The sequence below is a fragment of the Neoarius graeffei genome, chromosome 5, assembly GCF_027579695.1.
Source record: "Neoarius graeffei isolate fNeoGra1 chromosome 5, fNeoGra1.pri, whole genome shotgun sequence".
NCBI classification, from domain to species: domain Eukaryota; kingdom Metazoa; phylum Chordata; class Actinopteri; order Siluriformes; family Ariidae; genus Neoarius; species Neoarius graeffei.
In genome coordinates this window covers 17596574-17616113 of record NC_083573.1, presented here as the reverse complement: position 1 = coordinate 17616113, position 19540 = coordinate 17596574, and the positions used below count along the sequence as shown (strand labels likewise).

General features: G+C 42.0%; 1 protein-coding gene across 3 annotated transcripts in view; it reads right to left on the bottom strand.

Annotated features, from left to right (window-relative positions):
* jarid2a (jumonji and AT-rich interaction domain containing 2a) overlaps nucleotides 1-19540 on the bottom strand; it is a 172544-nt gene that overhangs the window by 48786 nt on the left and 104218 nt on the right. For 2 of the 3 annotated variants that reach the window (XM_060921353.1, XM_060921354.1), the window contains exons 5-6: nucleotides 16812-17003; nucleotides 8-168 (exon numbers count right to left, since the gene is read on the bottom strand). In XM_060921353.1, coding sequence (XP_060777336.1) covers nucleotides 8-168; nucleotides 16812-17003 — 353 coding nt within the window. The remainder of the gene's footprint in view (nucleotides 1-7; nucleotides 169-16811; nucleotides 17004-19540) is intronic. The other variant, XM_060921355.1, reaches the window with a different exon arrangement.

The following is a 19540-nucleotide window of genomic DNA, read 5'->3' as shown; positions in this document are numbered from 1 at the left end:
ACGTTACCTGCTGTTTGTGTTCCGGTGCAGGCTTGCTGGGCCGTAGATTGTGTGTGCTTGAAGCCCTGGTTGTTTCTGAACCTCTCTCCCTTCCTTGGGCTCCGTCTTTCCCCCTGACCCTCAGGCTTCTCTCTCGGTCCCCACTTGGCCGGGAATGCCCATTAAATACTGGCACACGCACGCGCGCGCGCGCGCACACACACACACACACAGAAACAACAACAATAATATCAGGATGAAGAGCCTTCACTTTGCCAAAAAGCATTTTAGCACAACAGTTAAAAGGGAAAATTAGAATTTCAACAAAGGTCTATTAATTTAGGTAAGTAAATTAGTGAGGCTCAGCTATTTTATGTGATTAGACAGACAGAGAGAGAACACAAACAACACAGACAGATGGACAGACACAAGTGTTTTTAAAGCAGTCGAACAAAACAGAGCACAAAAGAGGAGTAATACTTGAAGTACCTACAATAGGGACAAACAGAATATAGTTTATATATAAAAAGTCGGGATGCTGTGTAAAACACAAATAAATAAAATAAATAAAAACAGAATGCGAAGATTTGCAAATCATGGAAACCCTATATTTCATTGACAATAGTACAAAGACGACATATCAAATGTTGAAACTGAGAAATGTTATTGTTTTTTGAAAAATATATGCTCATTTTGAATTCAATGTCAGCATCACATTCCAAAAAAGTTGGGACAGGGGCAACAAAAAACTGAAAAAGTTGTGTAATGCTAAAAATAATAATAATAATAATAATAATAATAATAATAATTTGGTTTCTTGGCAACAGGTCAGTAACCTGATTGGGTATAAAAAGAGCAACCCAGAGAGGCAGAGTCTCTCAGAAATAAAGGTGGGGAGGGGTTCACCGCTCTATGAAAGACTGCGTGGGCAAACAGCGCAACAATTTAAGAATAACGTTCCTCGATGTAAAATTGCAAAGAATTTGGGGATCACAATACATACAAAGTACATAATATCAGTAAAAGATTCAGAGAATCTGGAGAAATCTCTGTATGCAAGAGACAAGGCTGAAAACTGACATTGGATGCCTGTGATCTTCAGGCCCTCAGGCAACACTGCATTAAAAGCAGAAACGTGTCTGTAGTGGAAATCACTGCATGGGCTCAGGAACACTTCAGGAAACCATCGTCTGTGAAAACAGTTCATTACTGCATCCACAAATGCAAGTTAAAGTCAGATATAAACAATATCCAGAAACACCGCCACCTTCTCTGGGCCCGAGCTCTTTTACAATGGACTGAGGTGAAGTGGAAAACTGTCCCGAGGTCTGGTGAATTAAAAGTAGAAATTCTTTTTAGAAATCATGGACACCACGTCTTCCAGGCTAAAGAGGAGAGGGACCATCCAGCTTGTTATCTGAGCACAGTTCAAAAGCCAGCATCTGTGATGGTATGAGGGTGCGTTAGTGCACATGACATGGGTAGCTTGTACATCTGGGAAGGCATCATTAATGCTGACTAATATATACACGTTTCAGAGCAATATGCTGCCATCCAGACAAAATCTTTTTCAGGGAAGACCTTCCTTCTTTCAGCAAGACAATGTCAAATTTCCTTCTGCACATATTAAAACTGCATGGCTTCGTAGTAAAAGAATCTGGGTGCTGAACTGTGTTTGGTAGGATCACCCCACAAGATGTGCCATTTTGGAGATGCTCAGACCCAGTCATCTAGCCATCGTCGAGAGTTTGGGCCTTGTCAAAGTCACTCAGATCCTTATGTTTGCCCATTTTTTCTGCTTCCAACACATCAACTTCGAGAACTGACCAATCTCTTGCTGCCTAATACTGTATATCCCACCCCTCGACAGGTGCCATTGTATTCAGATAATCAGTGTTATTCACTTCACCTGTCAATGGTCATAATGTTCTGGCTGATCGGTGTACAGTAAGTATATTCCTAATTCAGCCTTTTTTCATGAGGATAAATGTGTGATAAATGTTCGCTGCTGCAAAATGAATATATTTTCCCCTTAGGTATTAAATGAATGACTTTTGAATGACTTGGGCAGGGAAATTTTAAAACAAGCACAGAAAACAATCTCTCTGAATTCGACCCACTTTTAGTAGTTTCCAACCACCATTTAAACATGTCCTATAGCTGACCTCAAAAAATGATCCAGTTAAAATATTAACACAAATACTGACATGCTTTTTGGTATCACTTTTCCAAATGAAAGCTGCACTCGATCTTCTCCTGGGACCAACTTATCACCTACATGAGCTGGTTTTCAGCCAACAATGCACATAAAAGTCATATCCAAATCAGCAGCTTATGGAAAAAATGAGAAGGGAAAAGGGGCCGCCATTGCTTTATGAAGCACTGTGGTATAAACTGTCAATTTCATTATGTTTCACACAGAGCTGCCTTTCATTTCAGAGCCCAGTTTCACATGCAGGTACAGACGAGAGCAACACACTTTCCAGCAGGGGGTGAAGAAGGGGTCCTGTTTCAAAACGAATTGAAATTAGCTTGAAGAAATCAAGAGGATGGATGTAATGAAAGCAGTCGGATCCGTGTGAGATTAAAGTGTCCGTGTGAACAGATTCGTCTGTGTGTGGAGCTCAGTTGACAGGTACAGTGTGTGGAGGAGGATCAGGTGACCACCGTGTCGGATTACAAGGCTGATTGTGCTGAACAGGCAACAGAGTCCAGTTACATGTAGGAGAGAGAAATGGTGCACATAGAACATGAAGTGAATCAAACTCTAGTCTGTACATTCAGGCTTTTTTTTCCTGAAATGATAAATATTCATGGGTGGCATGGTGCTGTAGTGGTTAGCACTGTCGCCTCACAGCAAGAAGGTCCTGGGTTTGAGCCCAGCGGCCGGCGAGGGCTTTTCTGTGTGGAGTTTGCATGTTCTCCCTGTGTCCGCATGGGTTTCCTCCGGGTGCTCCGGTTTCCCCCACAGTCCAAAGGCATAGATAGAGAGATAGATACTTTAATGATCCAAAAGGAAATTTAAACATCCCGTAGTTCTTAAGACACATACTTATACAGTACATTCAACACACACAAGGACAAAGAAAAAAACACCACCAATGGAATGGACATTCATGGTGAATGCATATTCCACATTCAGTCACTGTGAGTGCACCAATAAGGGGTTAGGTCAAAGTGTCTATAAGCCTATAGGGATGAGGCATAAAAATCACAGTCTGTATTTATAGTGAAAAAAAAAGTCAGTCAGAACAGGAAAGTACTGATTACTGCACTGGCTGGACATAAGGAATATTTGCTTAAATTCAGGCATAAAAACAGGTGAATTTCCAGAAAACAGAACTCAAACCCAGTAGTCCATTTTCCTCTACTCCTTCAGGGAAGAGTTAAAAAGTTGAATGGCCCGGGGAACAAAAGATTTTCTCAGCCTGTCTGTTGAGCATGACGGAGAGAGCAATCTGCCACTGAACAGGCTTTTCTGCCTGTTTAATGTGCTGTATAGGGGATGGTGCTCATTATCCATAATTAGCAGGAGTTTGCTGAGGGTCCTTTTCTCAACTATCAATGCTATGGGCTCTAGCTCAGTGCCAACCACAGAGCCAGCTTTTCTCACCAGTCTGTCTATACGTCCAGTGTCCCTCCTCTTGGCACTGCCGCCCCAGCATACCACAGCATAGAAGAGAATGCTGGTGATGACAGACTGGTAAAACATCAGCAGGAGTTTACTGCAGATGTTAAAAGACCCCAGCCTTCTCAGGAAATAGAGTCGACTCTGCCCCTTCTTGTAAAGTGCATCTGTGTTAGCTGTCCAGTCCAGTTTATTATCCAGGTGCAGCCCCAGGTACTTGTAGGACTTAACTACTTCCACATTGACCCCCTCAATGGAGACTGGGAGTGGAGGGGAGCTGGACCTCCTATAATCCACCACCATCTCCTTGGTCTTGGAGGTATTCAGCATCAGATGGTTTGCCCTGCACCATTCCACAAAGTCCTTCACCAGGTTCCTGTACTCCCTTTCTTGTCCATCCCTGATACATGCCACAATAGCTGTGTCATCAGAGAACTTCTGCATATGGCATAGCTCAGAGTTGTAACTAAAATCTGATGTGTAGAGGGTGAACAAAACAGGAGAGAGGACAGTTCCTTGTGGGGCACCCGTACTACTGATCACAGTCCCAGAGACACAATCCTTCAGCCTCACAAACTGTGGTCTCATGGTAAGGTAGTGTATTATCCATGAGACTAGGTGTGGGTCTACCCTCATCTGCAGTAGCTTATCTCTCAACAGGGGGGGCTGAATGGTGTTAAAGGCACCGGAGAAGTCGAAGAACATGATTCTTACAGCACCATTTCCTCTGTCTAGGTGAGAGTAAGCTCTGTGCAGCAGGTAGATGATGGCATCAACCACTCCTACACTTTATCCTGGTATGCGAACTGTAGCCGATCAAGTGCATGACTGACTTGGGGTCTGAGGAGGTGCAGTAGTAGCCGCGCCATTGTCTTCATTATGTTAAGGCAACAGGTTAAGGCAACAGGCCTAAAATCATTCAGTTCATTGGGATGTGGCTTCTTAGGAACTGGGATAAGGCATGATGTCTTCCACAATGTTAACACCCTCCCAAGATGTAGGCTGAGGTTGAAGACATGTTGTAAAGGCTCACCTAGTTCAGCCGCACATACTTTCAGGAGTCTGGGGCACACTCTGTCCGGTCCAGTGGCATTCCTAGGCTGCAGTCTCCTGAGCTCACGCGTCACCATCTCTGATGTTATGGAGACAGCAGGGGGAGGAAGCTTCCGGTGAACAGGCTGGAGGTTGTTGATTGGTGTGTGTGGAACACTGAGGTAGTTGCCAAGGAGGGGGGAGCATCAATGGTAGAGGAAAACAGTGAGGGGTGAGTGTGGGGTGATGTATGGGTAGCCCCAGCCGATGGAGGAGGTTGGGGGGTGGTGCTGGGGCAGACAGCTGTATCAAAACGATTATAAAAATGATTGAGCTGATTTGCCCTCTCCACATTACCCTCCACTACACTGCTGGTCTTTTTGTAGCCTGTGATGGTTCTCAACCCATTCCAAACCTCCCTCATTCTGCAACTTTTCCTCCACCTTTCTGCTATACTTCTCCTTTGCCTCTCTCGGCCTGACCTTGAGCTCCCTTTGTATGCACCTCAGCTCTATCTGGTCACCATCCTTGAATGCCCTCTTCTTATTATTAAGGAGGTCCTTGACGTCACTGGTTATCCAAGGCTTATTGTTGGGAAAGCAGCGTACAGTTCTGATGGGAACAACAATGTCCATACAGAAGTTCAGATAATCAGTTATGCAGTGAGTAGCCCCCTTAATATCCTCCCTATGTGATTCCTGCAGCACCTTCCAGTCAGTGCACTCAAAACAGTCCTTCAGCACATCCTCTACCTCAGGGGACCATACCCTGAATGAACGTGTGGTGATTGGCTGTCTGCGCACACATGGAATGTACTGTGGCTGCAGAAAAAACAAGTTATGGTCTGATTTACCCAGCGGAGGCAGTGAAATGTCCTTGTAAGCTTCCCTCACATTGGCATACATGAGGTCAATTGTATGATTTTTCCTTGTGGGGCAGTTAACAAACTGATGGAATGCAGGCAGAGTTGACTCCAATGTAACATGATTAAAGTCCCCAGAGATAAAAATGAAGGCATTAGGATGTTGAGTCTGGAGCTTAGCAACAGTGGAGTGGATGACGTCACACGCCTTATCTGGAAGTGCACGCGGCGAGATGTATACACAGACAGCGATCGTATGGCTGAACTCTCTAGGCAAGTAATATGGTCTGAGGCTGACAGCTAAAAGCTCAATGTCTGGACAGCAGACCGTTTCTTTCACAGTGACATGTCCTGGATTACACCACTTTATGTTGATAAAAAGTGTAAGCCCCCCACCTTTACGTTTTCCGCTTAACTCTGGACTTCTATCCAATCTCACCGTGGAAAAGCCGGGTAGCTCCACGTTAGCGTCAGGGATGTTGCTGTTTAGTCACGTCTCTGTGAAGCACAATAAGCTGCACTCCTGGTATAGCTTGACATTCCTCACCAGAGCTGCCAGCTCATCAGTCTTATTGGCAAGCGAGTTGACATTCCCCATCACAACCGAAGGAACAGAGGGTTTATACCGCCATCATTTCTCCAGTCGTCTGGCCTTCAGCTTCTTGCCTGCTCTGCAACCGCGGTAAGTTTTCCTTAACTCCCTGGGTATGATGTAGATGTCTGTAACATTACATCTGTAACATTATATCGTAGTGCCAGCAGCCATTCCCATGTGTAAACAAGTTTGTTGCAGCCCTTACGAGCTGTGTGAAGACTGGTATCCATAGGATAGAATAAATATCCACAGAAGTTCGACTTTCAACAGTACAAACTTTAGATGAAAAAAGCGATAAAAACACTAAAAACAAACTAGTCAGACAGAGCTCGGGAAAGGCAGCCACACTTGTCGGCGCCTAGGTTTGAAACATGCAAAGGCATGCAGGTTAGGCTAATTGGTGACTCTAAATTGACCGTAGGTGTGAATTTAAGTGTGAATGGTTGTTTGTGTCTATGTGTTAGCCCTGCAATGACCTGGCGACTTGTCCAGGGTGTGCTCCGCCTCTCACCCATAGTCAGCTGGGATAGGCTCCAGCTTGCCTGCGACCCTGTAGGACAGGATAAGCGGCTACAGATAATGGATGGATGGATAAATATTCATCACTTTCCATTGCTGTCAATACAGTGCTGAAGAATTGCTCCAGATGATATTTAACCAACAGTAGACACAGCGTTCCTATTATACACTTTATTAGGAACACCCATTCACCTGCAATTCTCTAATCAGCCGAACCCTTGAGAGCAACACGATGCATAAGATCATGCAGATACAAATCAAGAGCTTCAGTTAATGTTCACGTCATTCAAACATCAGAATGGGAAAAATTGCGATCTCAAAGTGCAACTTTCTCTCACTGTGGCATGGGTGTTGGTTTGAGCCAGATGGACTGGTTTGAGTGTTTTAAAAAGTGCTGATCTCCTGGGGTTTTCACACACAACAGTCTCGCAACAGAATGGTGCGAAAAACAAAGAAAACACTGAGTTAAGTAGGAGGTCAGAGGAAAATGGCCAGATTGGTTCAAGCTGCCAGGAAGGATATAGTAACTCATAGTAACTCTTTACAACCATGATGAGCAGAAAAGCATCTCAGCCTGTGAAAGCAGAAGACCACATTGGGTTCCAGTCCTGCCAGCCAAGAACAGGAATCTTAGAATCAAGAACAAGTTTCTATTAAAGTGGCCGGTGAGTGTATGTACAGCAATTACATGACTCCTGTACTCCTAAATAATCAGCTTTGGGTTTTGTTTTTTTCTTTTTACTAAAGAAAATGATTGACTACTCAAAAAATGTATCTGTAAATTATGCTCCTGCTTGCTGTGTTTCCTTCAGATCATTTATTTGTTTTTGAATAAATTGCATTGTGCATTTTGAGGCCATCACCCCTATTCAGAAGCGCGCCTTACTTACAACCCCAATTCCAAAAAAGTTGGGACTAAGTACAAATTGTAAATAAAAACGGAATGCAATAATTTACAAATCGCAAAAACTGATATTGTATTCACAATAGAACATAGACAACATATCAAATGTCGAAAGTGAGACATTTTGAAATTTCATGCCAAATATTGGCTCATTTGAAATTTCATGACAGCAACACATTTCAAAAAAGTTGGGACAGGGGCAATAAGAGGCTGGAAAAGTTAAAGGTACAAAAAAGGAACAGCTGGAGGACCAAATTGCAACTCATTAGGTCAATTGGCAATAGGTCATTAACATGACTGGGTATAAAAAGAGCATCTTGGAGTGGCAGCGGCTCTCAGAAGTAAAGATGGGAAGAGGATCACCAATCCCCCTAATTCTGCGCCGACAAATAGTGGAGCAATATCAGAAAGGAGTTCGACAGTGTAAAATTGCAAAGAGTTTGAACATATCATCATCTACAGTGCATAATATCATCAAAAGATTCAGAGAATCTGGAAGAATCTCTGTGCGTAAGGGTCAAGGCCGGAAAACCATACTGGGTGCCCGTGATCTTCGGGCCCTTAGACGGCACTGCATCACATACAGGCATGCTTCTGTATTGGAAATCACAAAATGGGCTCAGGAATATTTCCAGAGAACATTATCTGTGAACACAATTCACCGTGCCATCCGCCGTTGCCAGCTAAAACTCTATAGTTCAAAGAAGAAGCCATATCTAAACATGATCCAGAAGCGCAGACGTCTTCTCTGGGCCAAGGCTCATTTAAAATGGACTGTGGCAAAGTGAAAAACTGTTCTGAGGTCAGACAAATCAAAATTTGAAGTTCTTTATGGAAATCAGGGATGCCGTGTCATTCGGACTAAAGAGGAGAAGGACGACCCGAGTTGTTATCAGCGCTCAGTTCAGAAGCCTGCATCTCTGATGGTGTGGGGTTGCATTAGTGTGTGTGGCATGGGCAGCTTACACATCTGGAAAGACACCATCAATGCTGAAAGGTATATCCAGGTTCTAGAGCAACATATGCTCCCATCCAGACGACGTCTCTGTCAGGGAAGACCTTGCATTTTCCAACATGCCAATGCCAAACCACATACTGCATCAGTTACAGCATCATGGCTGCGTAGAAGAAGGGTCCGGGTACTGAACTGGCCAGCCTGCAGCCCAGATCTTTCACCCATAGAAAACATTTGGCGCATCATAAAACGGAAGATACGACAAAAAAGACCTAAGACAGTTGAGCAACTAGAATCCTACATTAGACAAGAATGGGTTAACATTCCTATCCTTAAACTTGAGCAACTTGTCTCCTCAGTCCCCAGACGTTTACAGACTGTTGTAAAGAAAAAAGGGGATGTCTCACAGGGGTAAACATGGCCTTGTCCCAACTTTTTTGAGATGTGTTGTTGTCATGAAATTTAAAATCACCTAATTTTTCTCTTTAAATGATACATTTTCTCAGTTTAAACATTTGATATGTCATCTATGTTCTACTCTGAATAAAATATGGAATTTTGAAACTTCCACATAACTGCATTCCGTTTTTATTTACAATTTGTACTTTGTCCCAACTTTTTTGGAATCGGGGTTGTACATCTCCAGTTACTCCTCTTTGTCACGTCTCTTATTCGCTTTCCTTTCTTTTTGGGTGTGGAACATGCCTCTTGTATGCAACAGCCAATGAAGTGTAAAAGACAGAAATTTGAAAATAAATATATCAAGGGATCAGGGGCCTCCGTTCCTCTCGTCACATTAGTTTGGAGTTTAAATTCGGCTTTTTATTTATTTATTAAATTTTGCTTCAGTTACTTCATTACTTCACTTAAGTACAGTTTTCTGATCTGCACTTTCCTTAAGTATTTATTTTTCTGACAACTTTTTACTTCCACTCACCACATTTCAAAACAAACACAGTGGTGCTTGAAAATTTCTATATTTCTGCATAAATATGACCTAAAACATCATCAGATTTTCACACAAGTCCTAAAAGTAGATAAAGAGAACCCAGTTAAACAAATGAGACAAAAATATTATATTTGATCATTTATTTATTGAGGAAAATGATCCAATGTTACATATCTGTGAGTGGCAAAAGTATGTGAACCTCTAGGATCAGCAGTTAATTTGAAGGTGAAATTAGAGTCAGGTGTTTTCAATCAATGGGATGACAATCAGGTGTGAGTGGGCACCCTGTTTTATTTAAAGAACAGGGATCTATCAAAGTCTGATCTTCACAACACATGTTTGTGGAAGTGTATCATGGCACGAGCAAAGGAGATTTCTAAGGACCTCAGAAAAAGCGTTGTTGATGCTCATCAGGCTGGAAAAGGTTACAAAACCATCTCTAAAGAGTTTGGACTCCACCAATCCACAGTCAGAGAGATTGTGTACAAATGGAGGAAATTCAAGACCATTGTTATCCTCCCCAGGAGTGGTCAACCAATGAAGTTCACTCCAAGAGCAAGGCGTGTAATAGTTGGCGAGGTCACAAAGGACCCCAGGGTAACTTCTAAGCAACTGAAGGCCTCTCTCACATTGGCTAATGTTAATGTTCATGAGTGCACCATCAGGAGAACACTGAACAACAATGGTGTGCATGGCAGGGTTGCAAGGAGAAAGACATTGCTCTCCAAAAAAAACATTGCTGCTCATCTGCAGTTTGCTAAAGATCACGTGGACAAGCCAGAAGGCTATTGGAAAAATGTTTTGTGGACGGATGAGACCAAAATAGAACTTTTTGGTTTAAACGAGAAGTGTTATGTTTGGAGAAAGGAAAACACTGCATTTCAGCATAAGAACCTTATTCCATCTGTGAAACATGGTGGTGGTAGTATCATGGTTTGGGCCTGTTTTGCTGCATCTGGGCCAGGACGGCTTGCCATCATTGATGGAACAATGAATTCTGAATTATACCAGCAAATTCTAAAGGAAAATGTCAGGACATCTGTCCATGAACTAAATCTCAAGAGAAGGTGGGTCATGCAGCAAGACAACAACCCTAAGCACACAAGTTCTACCAAAGAACGGTTAAAGAATAATAAAATTAATGTTTTGGAATGGCCAAGTCAAAGTCCTGACCTTAATCCAATCAAAATGTTGTGGAAGGACCTGAAGTAAGCAGTTCATGTGAGGAAACCCACCAACATCCCAGAGTTGAAGCTGTTCTGTACGGAGGAAGGGGCTAAAATTCCTCCAAGCCGGTGTGCAGGACCATGGGCGCCGCCAGAGGGGGAAAGGTTAGAACAATTCTAGGGGCCCAGCACTGCCATGGGGCCCTTTAAGGGGCTGATAATATGCTTTTAATTATTTTAATAAGACTCTTGAAATAACAACAATGCAATATCCCATCTGGTAAAATGAGCTAATTGAACAAGGTTGTCTATTTCTTGAGTTCTTCAACATATTGTCATTTAACCCTCCCCCTTTTGCGAAATGGTACGGTCCAGTTCTAGTAGAAGCGCAATGCGTTAAATCTGTGTGCTGATCAGTGCAACGCTACTTGCTGCTGTGTCGCGGTGCAGCAGCCAGCCAGCCAGCAGTGGAGTGCGTACAGTCTATGATCGCTAAATATGAAGAGTGGCTGTCAAAAACGTAAAGAAAGGCAGCTGAAAGCTGAGAGGGACTGGAGAGGCAGGCAACTGGTCACTCAGTTTTTCCCAAAGAAAGGTAGCTATCGCTCACATGTGTGTTCAAAATATTAGCGAATGGTAAATGAACAGTATGAACGTGGTTGGATTAGCCTATCAAGAGAACACTTTTACAGTTTGTACAGTGACATTTTTTCCATTTTAATAACTGAACTGACTTGTGTGATAAACAAGATGAAATATTACGTTATGCTGGTGCTAATAACTAGTGCTAATAACCAGTTTCATAACTAATGGGGTGCCCTAAATATGCACAGATTCAGCCTCGGGGGACCTCCGCCCTACCAAACCACTGAACCCCCCTTTGGAGAAGGAGGTAAGCAGCAATACAACCCATAAATGCTTTAGGATTGAAGTTTTTAATGAGCGAGCACCATATACAGTTTGCTAGATTAAAGTGTTGCTAATGTAACAGACGTTGTGTTGTTCACCAGTCTTTTTATTCTGAAGAAATGAGACACAAATACACTGCTGAGGACGGGCTGCAAACGTCCAGTGGCATTGGCGCTTACATTTCCAAAACGAACTGAAAGAGGCCAGCGCCTCGTTCCCATAACTACCTGCGTTCTTAAAGGGCCAGCGCAGAATTTCCCCACCACTACACACAATGGCAAGTGGAAAAAAATAAACCCGTTACACTAATAACGGACACCAGTCAAGTGTTTGACATGGTTACGTGTGTGGAATGTTCACACGTTCTAAACCATTGGTTTCAACCATTGGTTAATACATAAAATGTAATAACAAAGTCACAAACTCAACGTCCATGGGCTATCAAAAGTCAAATAATGACAATAGTGCAATTGTGATGAGGGTGGGCAAAGTTGAGGGGCCCAAAATTCTAATCTTTCATGGGGCCCAAAATTTCTGGCAGCGCTCCTGTGCAGGACTGATCAACAGTTACCGGAAACGTTTAGTTGCAGTTATTGCTGCACAAGGGGGTCACACCAGATACTGAAAGCCAAGGTTCACATACTTTTGCCACTCATAGATGTGTAATATTGGATAATTTTCTTCAATAAATAAATGACCAAGTATAATATTTTTGTCTCATTTTTTTAACTGGGTTCTCTTTATCTACTTTTAGGACTTGCGTAAAAATCTGATGATGTTTTAAGTCATATTTATGCAGAAATATAGAAAATTCTAAAGGGTTCACAAACTTTCAAGCACCATTGTATCTGTACTTTCTACTCCTTAGATTTTCAAATCAAGGCTCCTTACTTTAGTTTTAATGCATTTGAGCGAAATCATCAATTATTTTTATTTTGCATCATTGCGATTTCAAACTAAATGAATGGGAAAATAACACGCAGAAAAGATGGCCTGATTACACCAGGCCAGTCTGCCAACCCTGACTGCGAGTCAAAACATGAGCTGTGTTCAATTTTAGCAAACTGATGCGAATGGCTTTTCTTTGAACTTTTAAATGTGAAAGTTTTTGTGTGGATTTAAACACCTCATGCTTTAGCTGTATGTGATGTATGCTTGTCAAACTCTTCAAATAAGATATTAGCAAGCAAGCATGTAAGGAGCCAAAATTATCGTTACATACAGCTGGGTGTGCTAACCGACACACTGTACGTAGCTGGCTGCTAGTCAGTCGACTGCATGTGCAAGTGGATTATTTATTTGTTACAAAATATTTGGCAATTAACATATTTGCAGTGGAACACCTTATATTATTTAATTATTAATTTAAAGCTAGACGGCCTTTCAGATTTTTCAAGTGTAGGTCATAAAAAGAATTTCCCCTGACACCCAATTATTTTTGTTTAGTGGACCGAAAGCTATTGTCTGCTTTCCGACAATGTTTATTGTTAAAAGCGCTATACAAATAAACTTGAAAGCTACTGAATTTGAATCAGACTTCAAATTTTATTAGTTTTTTTCCCTAATAGAACAGTTAATGCATTTAGGGCCACATGGCCCTAAATTCTCTGCTATTTTTTCCTGCTTCACCATGACCCAATACAAGATACTACATCATGCATCACATAGTGTGCTTTCCCTGTTCGCTCAAGGCATTGTGAGATACAAATTTGAAACAGGAGAGAAAAATGGAGGATGTGAGTGTGGGAATGAAACGTGAAAGACAGGGTGCGAGAAGAAAAGACGTTATGTTATATACAAAGGAAAGGAAACGCAGGACCAAACTAACAAATATTGGCGGTCAGCGAGCACCTCAGTGTGATCAGCTGTTCGTTTAACGACAAAATGATGACCGTCAGTACACGGTCAAAGGTAAACCTGCGCATGTGCACACGGACTTCCTCTGTCTGCGTGAAGCGAGCAATTTCATGCACATTATTTGCTAGGGAATCTACTCAAATTTAATAACTTCCCAGCCACAGAATGGCCTGATATTTTGTGAGATATTACAGAAATAAACATATATCACAATGACTGCATTTCAGGGGGAACTAAATTTCACTGATTTTATGAAATTGACAGGCCATCTAGCTTTAAGAAAGTATGGGTTTGCCTCCTTCCACGCACACAAGTCAATAGAAAAGGGAAATTGATTATATTTTATTCTATCCACATTCACTGGATATGAGCAATCGTGCGCTCTGATTGGCTACTCTACTACTAGGCTACCACCTCATATACCATGAGTAGAGAAAAACAAAATGGCGGAGTGTGTTTCTGAACCAGCCGAGGACAAAATAAAAACTCTACTTGAAAAGAAAACCCAAAAAATACAAAAAAAAGCAACAAAATATGGAATAAAAGTATTTGATGGTAAGAGCGTATCTTTTTTTTTATTTTTCAAGAATTATTATTATTATTATTATTATTATTATTATTATTATTATTATAGCATTTTTCACAAATTGCTACTGTCATTTCACCCATACATCCCAGTTTACCAAGACACTCTATGTCTGAGGACCCTCCAGATCTACAGTACACCTTTACCTCATAAACACCATTAACAAAAGGCTTGACTAAACAGATATGTTTTCAGCCTTGACTTAAACATTGAGACTGCGTTTGATTCCCAAACACTACTTGGAAGGCTGTTCCATAACTGTGGGGCTTTGTAAGAAAAGGCTCTGCCCCCTGATGTAGCCTTCACTATACGAGGTACTAGCAGATAGCCTTGCACCTTTTGATCTAAGTAGGCGTGGCGGGTCATAGAGGACCAGAAGTTCACTCAGGTACTGTGGTGTGAGACCATTCAGTGCTTTAAAGGTCAATAGTAGTATTTTATAATCAATATGAAATTTGATTGGGAGCCAATGCAGTGTGGATAAGACAGGGGTGATGTGGTCATATTTTCTAGTTCTAGTAAGGACTCTTGGGGCGGCACGGTGGTGTAGTGGTTAGCGCTGTCGCCTCACAGCAAGAAGGTCCTGGGTTCGAGCCCCGGGGCCGGCGAGGGCCTTTCTGTGTGGAGTTTGCATGTTCTCCCCGTGTCCGCGTGGGTTTCCTCCGGGTGCTCCGGTTTCCCCCACAGTCCAAAGACATGCAGGTTAGGTTAACTGATGACTCTAAATTGACCGTAGGTGTGAATGTGAGTGTGAATGGTTGTCTGTGTCTATGTGTCAGCCCTGTGATGACCTGGCGACTTCTCCAGGGTGTACCCCGCCTTTCGCCCGTAGTCAGCTGGGATAGGCTCCAGCTTGCCTGCGACCCTGTAGAAGGATAAAGCGGCTAGAGATAATGAGATGAGATGAGATGGGAATGAGTAAGGACTCTTGCTGCTGCATTTTGAACTAACTGGAGCTTGTTTATGCACTTATTGGAACATCCAGACTGTAAGGCATTACAATAATCCAACCTGGAGGTAACAAAAGCATGAACTAGTTTTTCCGCGTCATGTAGTAACATTAAATTTCTTATCTTAGCAATATTTCTGAGATGAAAGAAAGCTATCCGGGTAATGTTATCAATGCGAGTTTCGAATGAAAGACGGGTCAATAATCACTCCGAGGTCTTTTACTGCTGCACGTGAAGAAACAGAAAGGCCATCCAGAGTTACCTTGTAATCAGAAAACTTACTTCTAGCTGCATGTGGTCCTAGTACAAGTACTTCAGTCTTGTCAGAGTTAAGCAGAAGGAAATTAATAAGCATTCAGTGTCTAATGTCCTTTACACGTTCCTCAATTCTATTAAGCTGGTGTCTCTCATCAGGTTTTGCAGAAACATACAACTGTGTGTCATCAGCATAACAGTGGAAACTACTACAATGTTTACAAATAATATCACCCAGAGGTAACATATATAAAGAAAAAAGCAGTGGACTCAAGACAGAACCTTGTGGAACACCAAACCTTACCTAAGTACGTCTAGAAATTTAATTTAATTTCATAAATTTAATTGCAGTTGTTGTCACCAAGGGTGGCCCAACCAGTTATTAGGTTTAAGGGGGCAATTTCTTTTTCACATGGTTGATATGGGTTTTGATTAACCCTTTACTTTTAATAAATGGAGTGATCATTTAAAAGCTGCATTCTGTGTTTACTTACAGCATCTTTATCTTATATTAGACTTCGTTGGATGACCAAAAACATTTAAATGTGACAAATAAGCAAAAATGGAAGATACTTTTTCATAGCATTGTACATGGCTGGTGTGCAGCAAATGTTGGAAATCTGAGAGAGTGTGGTGTAAGGATACACATCATTAACTGCATGGTGAGAGGGAAAACCAAGCCATAACTCACCTGCTCAAAGCTGTGACATGGAAAGAAAACATTTGCTCTGTTTATTATGGACCTGCAATAATGTACTTTGTGCTCTGATGGTTTTGCTTATGAGGAAAAAAAAACAAGAGTGCTCTGAGAGCACAGAGTCTGCCACTGGAAACTATGCCATAACTCTGGGAAAATGTGACTGAATTGAACGAAATTGCAATATGCGTATAACTGTCATATAACAAAGCCTTTTGCCAAGTTTGGTGAAATTCTTCCACAAATTGTGAGAGGACTTGATTTCAGAAGAACGTACACCCTCATGAAATTGTCAAAGTACAAGTTATTTAATCAAGGGTCAAAACTCTGGCCAAATTTTCACAAATGAAATTAAATCGCAATATGCGTATTACCGTCATATAAAAAGGCTTTTTGCCAAGCTTCGAGAAATTCGTTCAAAAATTGTGAGAGGAGCTGATGTCAGAAGGCAAACACACCTTCATGAAATTGTGAAAGTACAAGGTTGTTAATCAAGGGCTGTAACTCTGGTAAAATGCGACCGAATTGAACAAAATTACAATCTGTGTACTACCGACATATAACAATGCCTTTCGCCAAGTTTCATGAACTTCCTCCAAAAATTGTGAGAGGAGTTGCTTTCAGAAAGAAAACACACTCTCATGAAATTGTCAAAGTATAATTTTGTTAATCAAGGGCTGTAACTCTGGTAAAATGTGACTGAAGTGAACGAAATTACAATATGCATATTACCGACATATAACAAAGAATCCTGCCAAGTTTTGTGAAATTCCTCCAAAAATTGTGAGAGAAGTTGATTTTAGAAGGTGAGTACCCTTCCTGGGACAGACGGACAGACGGACATCGCCACAACATAATCCGTCTTCGGGCCTTTCAGGATAAAAACCCACAGTATACATGTACATATTCAAGTGGAAATAAATACAACAGAAAAACAAAGCCATGATGCCAAGAAGGGCTGAAAGTACCATTTCCATTTGCGACGGCTCTGCTTGGGGCTTTACTCTTGCGTGGAGTGACCTGACAGGAAGCTGTGATGTTGCTAGCAGATGGTTTCTTTTGTTCATTCTCCTCCTCTTCTTCTTCTTCTCCTTCATCAGCGTTTTCATCATCGCGCGCACTCCCGAAGTACTTCATGTTACTGGGTAATGCAGCAGAACCTGGACAGAAGAAGAGACGAAGCACACAGAGGTGAGGTTCAAGCAGTCGTAAAATTAGTGCTTGTGTTCCGAAGAGACAAAAAGAAACGACAGCTCACATCCAGGGGCGAAAACAAATAAGGCCAGTTTTATTTATGCAGTTTTGTCAATATGTATTCAGTTGCCACCTACTTAAATAAAAAATAATAATAAATTGTGTGTTAATGCTGCAGTGCCTTAACATGTGCTTTAACACTGCCAAGAGAACAGAAGTGTTCATTTTAAAGAAGCAGGCATGCTCATGAAATAATTTATGGAGATACGATGTTGAACACACACAGCGTTATTGTTGAACACAGTGTTACACTCAGCTACATGAGAAGACAATTTTTGCTCATTGCCCAAAATAATATACAGTGCTCAGCATAAATGAGTACACCCCCTTTGAAAAGTAACATTTTAAACAATATCTCAATGAACACAAACAATTTCCAAAATGCTGACAAGACAAAGTTTAATATAAAATCTGTTTAAAGGTCCCATGGCATGAAATTTTCACTTTCTGAGGTTTTTTAACGTTAAAATGAGTTCCTCTGACCTCCTTAAGTCACCCCAGTGGCTAGAAATTTCATAATGTGTAAACCAAACTATGCCCAACATTTGAGAATGGCGCGTCAAAACGGCGCGTTGATAAGCTCTTCCCTTTACTACGTCAGCAAGGGAGATGATCCCCACGCCCCCCCCCCTCTGGATTCCCACCCACTGTATGGATTGCCCGCCCAGTTGTAGTGAGGAGACCATAGAGGACACCAACATGGCATCACCTAAGCGAGCGAAACATGGAAATTGCGCTGTACATGGATGTGACAACACAGAAAAGAGTCTGTTTTTACTGCCGACGGGAGAGCCCCTGAAGACGCAGTGGCTTAATTTTATTTACTTTAATAATACGCCGTCGAGTCTACCTAAGACGGTGTATGTTTGTCGGAAGCATTTTCCTGAGGAATGTTTCCACAACTTGGGACAGTACAGGGCAGGTTTTGCACATCAACTGTCACTGAAGCCTGGGTCCGTATCAAGCATCCCTGCCGCATCAGCAACAAACACCGAACAAGTAAGTGTATAACTGGTCGTTTTGCCGTGTTTTAAAATCGGTGCGTTAGCCTAGTAATGGCTACATTAGCTGTGCAGCTAACCGCTTCCTGCAGTTACCCAGGTAATCTGCGCTACAAAACTAAAGAGCATGCAGCATGCTCTGTTAAACTGAGTTTAGTCTGGAAATTGACTGTAACTTATGAGCTTATGTTTGACTATTGCTCCGCAATGCATGTCTTCTGTTGGATAAGCGATATGTTGCTGTAGTTGCTGCTTCTATCCTGTTTGGTTATGGAGTGCGTGTTCAAGCCTAGGGTATTATACGTTCGTAAACTACCACTCCGAACACTCTCACTCTCTGTTCTCTGTGTCACGTTGAGTTTATGAAAGGAGTCCGAGGGAGAACGGGGTTTTGTCTTAGCAGCGTGGCTACAGGCGCTGATAGCAGCGAGTATGTGTGTGCGCAGCTTGGTCAAGCCCCTCCCCCTCCCCCCATGGCCCGCCCCCACCCTCTACCCTTCCCCGCCTCCTGCTTCTCATTAGCAAAACGACGCACTGGGAAAAGCGCTGAAATGGGGCTTTCTCCCAGGAGGCTATATTTACGTGCCGAGGGTTCATTTCGAGAAAGGCTGCGGATATAACATCCGGAAGCCTCCACGAGCCCGTTTAAAGCATCAACAAACCACCATGCCATGGGACCTTTAACTTATAACGGGAAAGTAAGGTTAATAATATAACTTAGATTAAACATTTTTCAGTTTTACTCAAATTAGGGTGGTGCAAAAATGAGTACACACCACAACAAAAACTACTACATCTAGTACTTTGTATGGCCTCCATGATTTTTAATGACTGCACCAAGTCTTCTAGGCATGGAATGAACAAGTTGGTGACATTTTGCAACATCAATTTTTTTCCATTCTTCAACAATGACCTCTTTTAGTGACTGGATGCTGGATGGAGAGTGATGCTCAACTTGTCTCTTCAGAATTCCCCAAAGAAAATAATTTCTTTACACCACAAAGGTGAAGGCTACAAGAAGATCAGCAAAGCTTTACTTATCAGTCAGAATACTGTAGCAAAAATGGTACAAAATTTAAGAACTAGATAGAACTCGACGCCAACGGCGTCGATGGGGATACCTCCGCCCGGTAGGCTACACACCTTATTAAGTTGTGATTTGGGGATGGACATTTGACCTCACAGTAATTGTGACCTGGTGAAATTACTTGTATCAGCCTTGGAGACATTGTGTTCACAAGGTTTTCGGACAGACATCTGACCTCACAGTGACCTTGACCTTAGACCTTTTGATCTCAAAATCTAATCAGTTTATCTTTGTCCCCAAATCCACAAATGGTGAAAGTTTGATGAAATTCCTTTCATTTGCCTTGGAGATATTGTATTCACAAGGTTTTCGGACAGACATTTGACCTCACAGCGACCTTGACCTTAGACCTTTT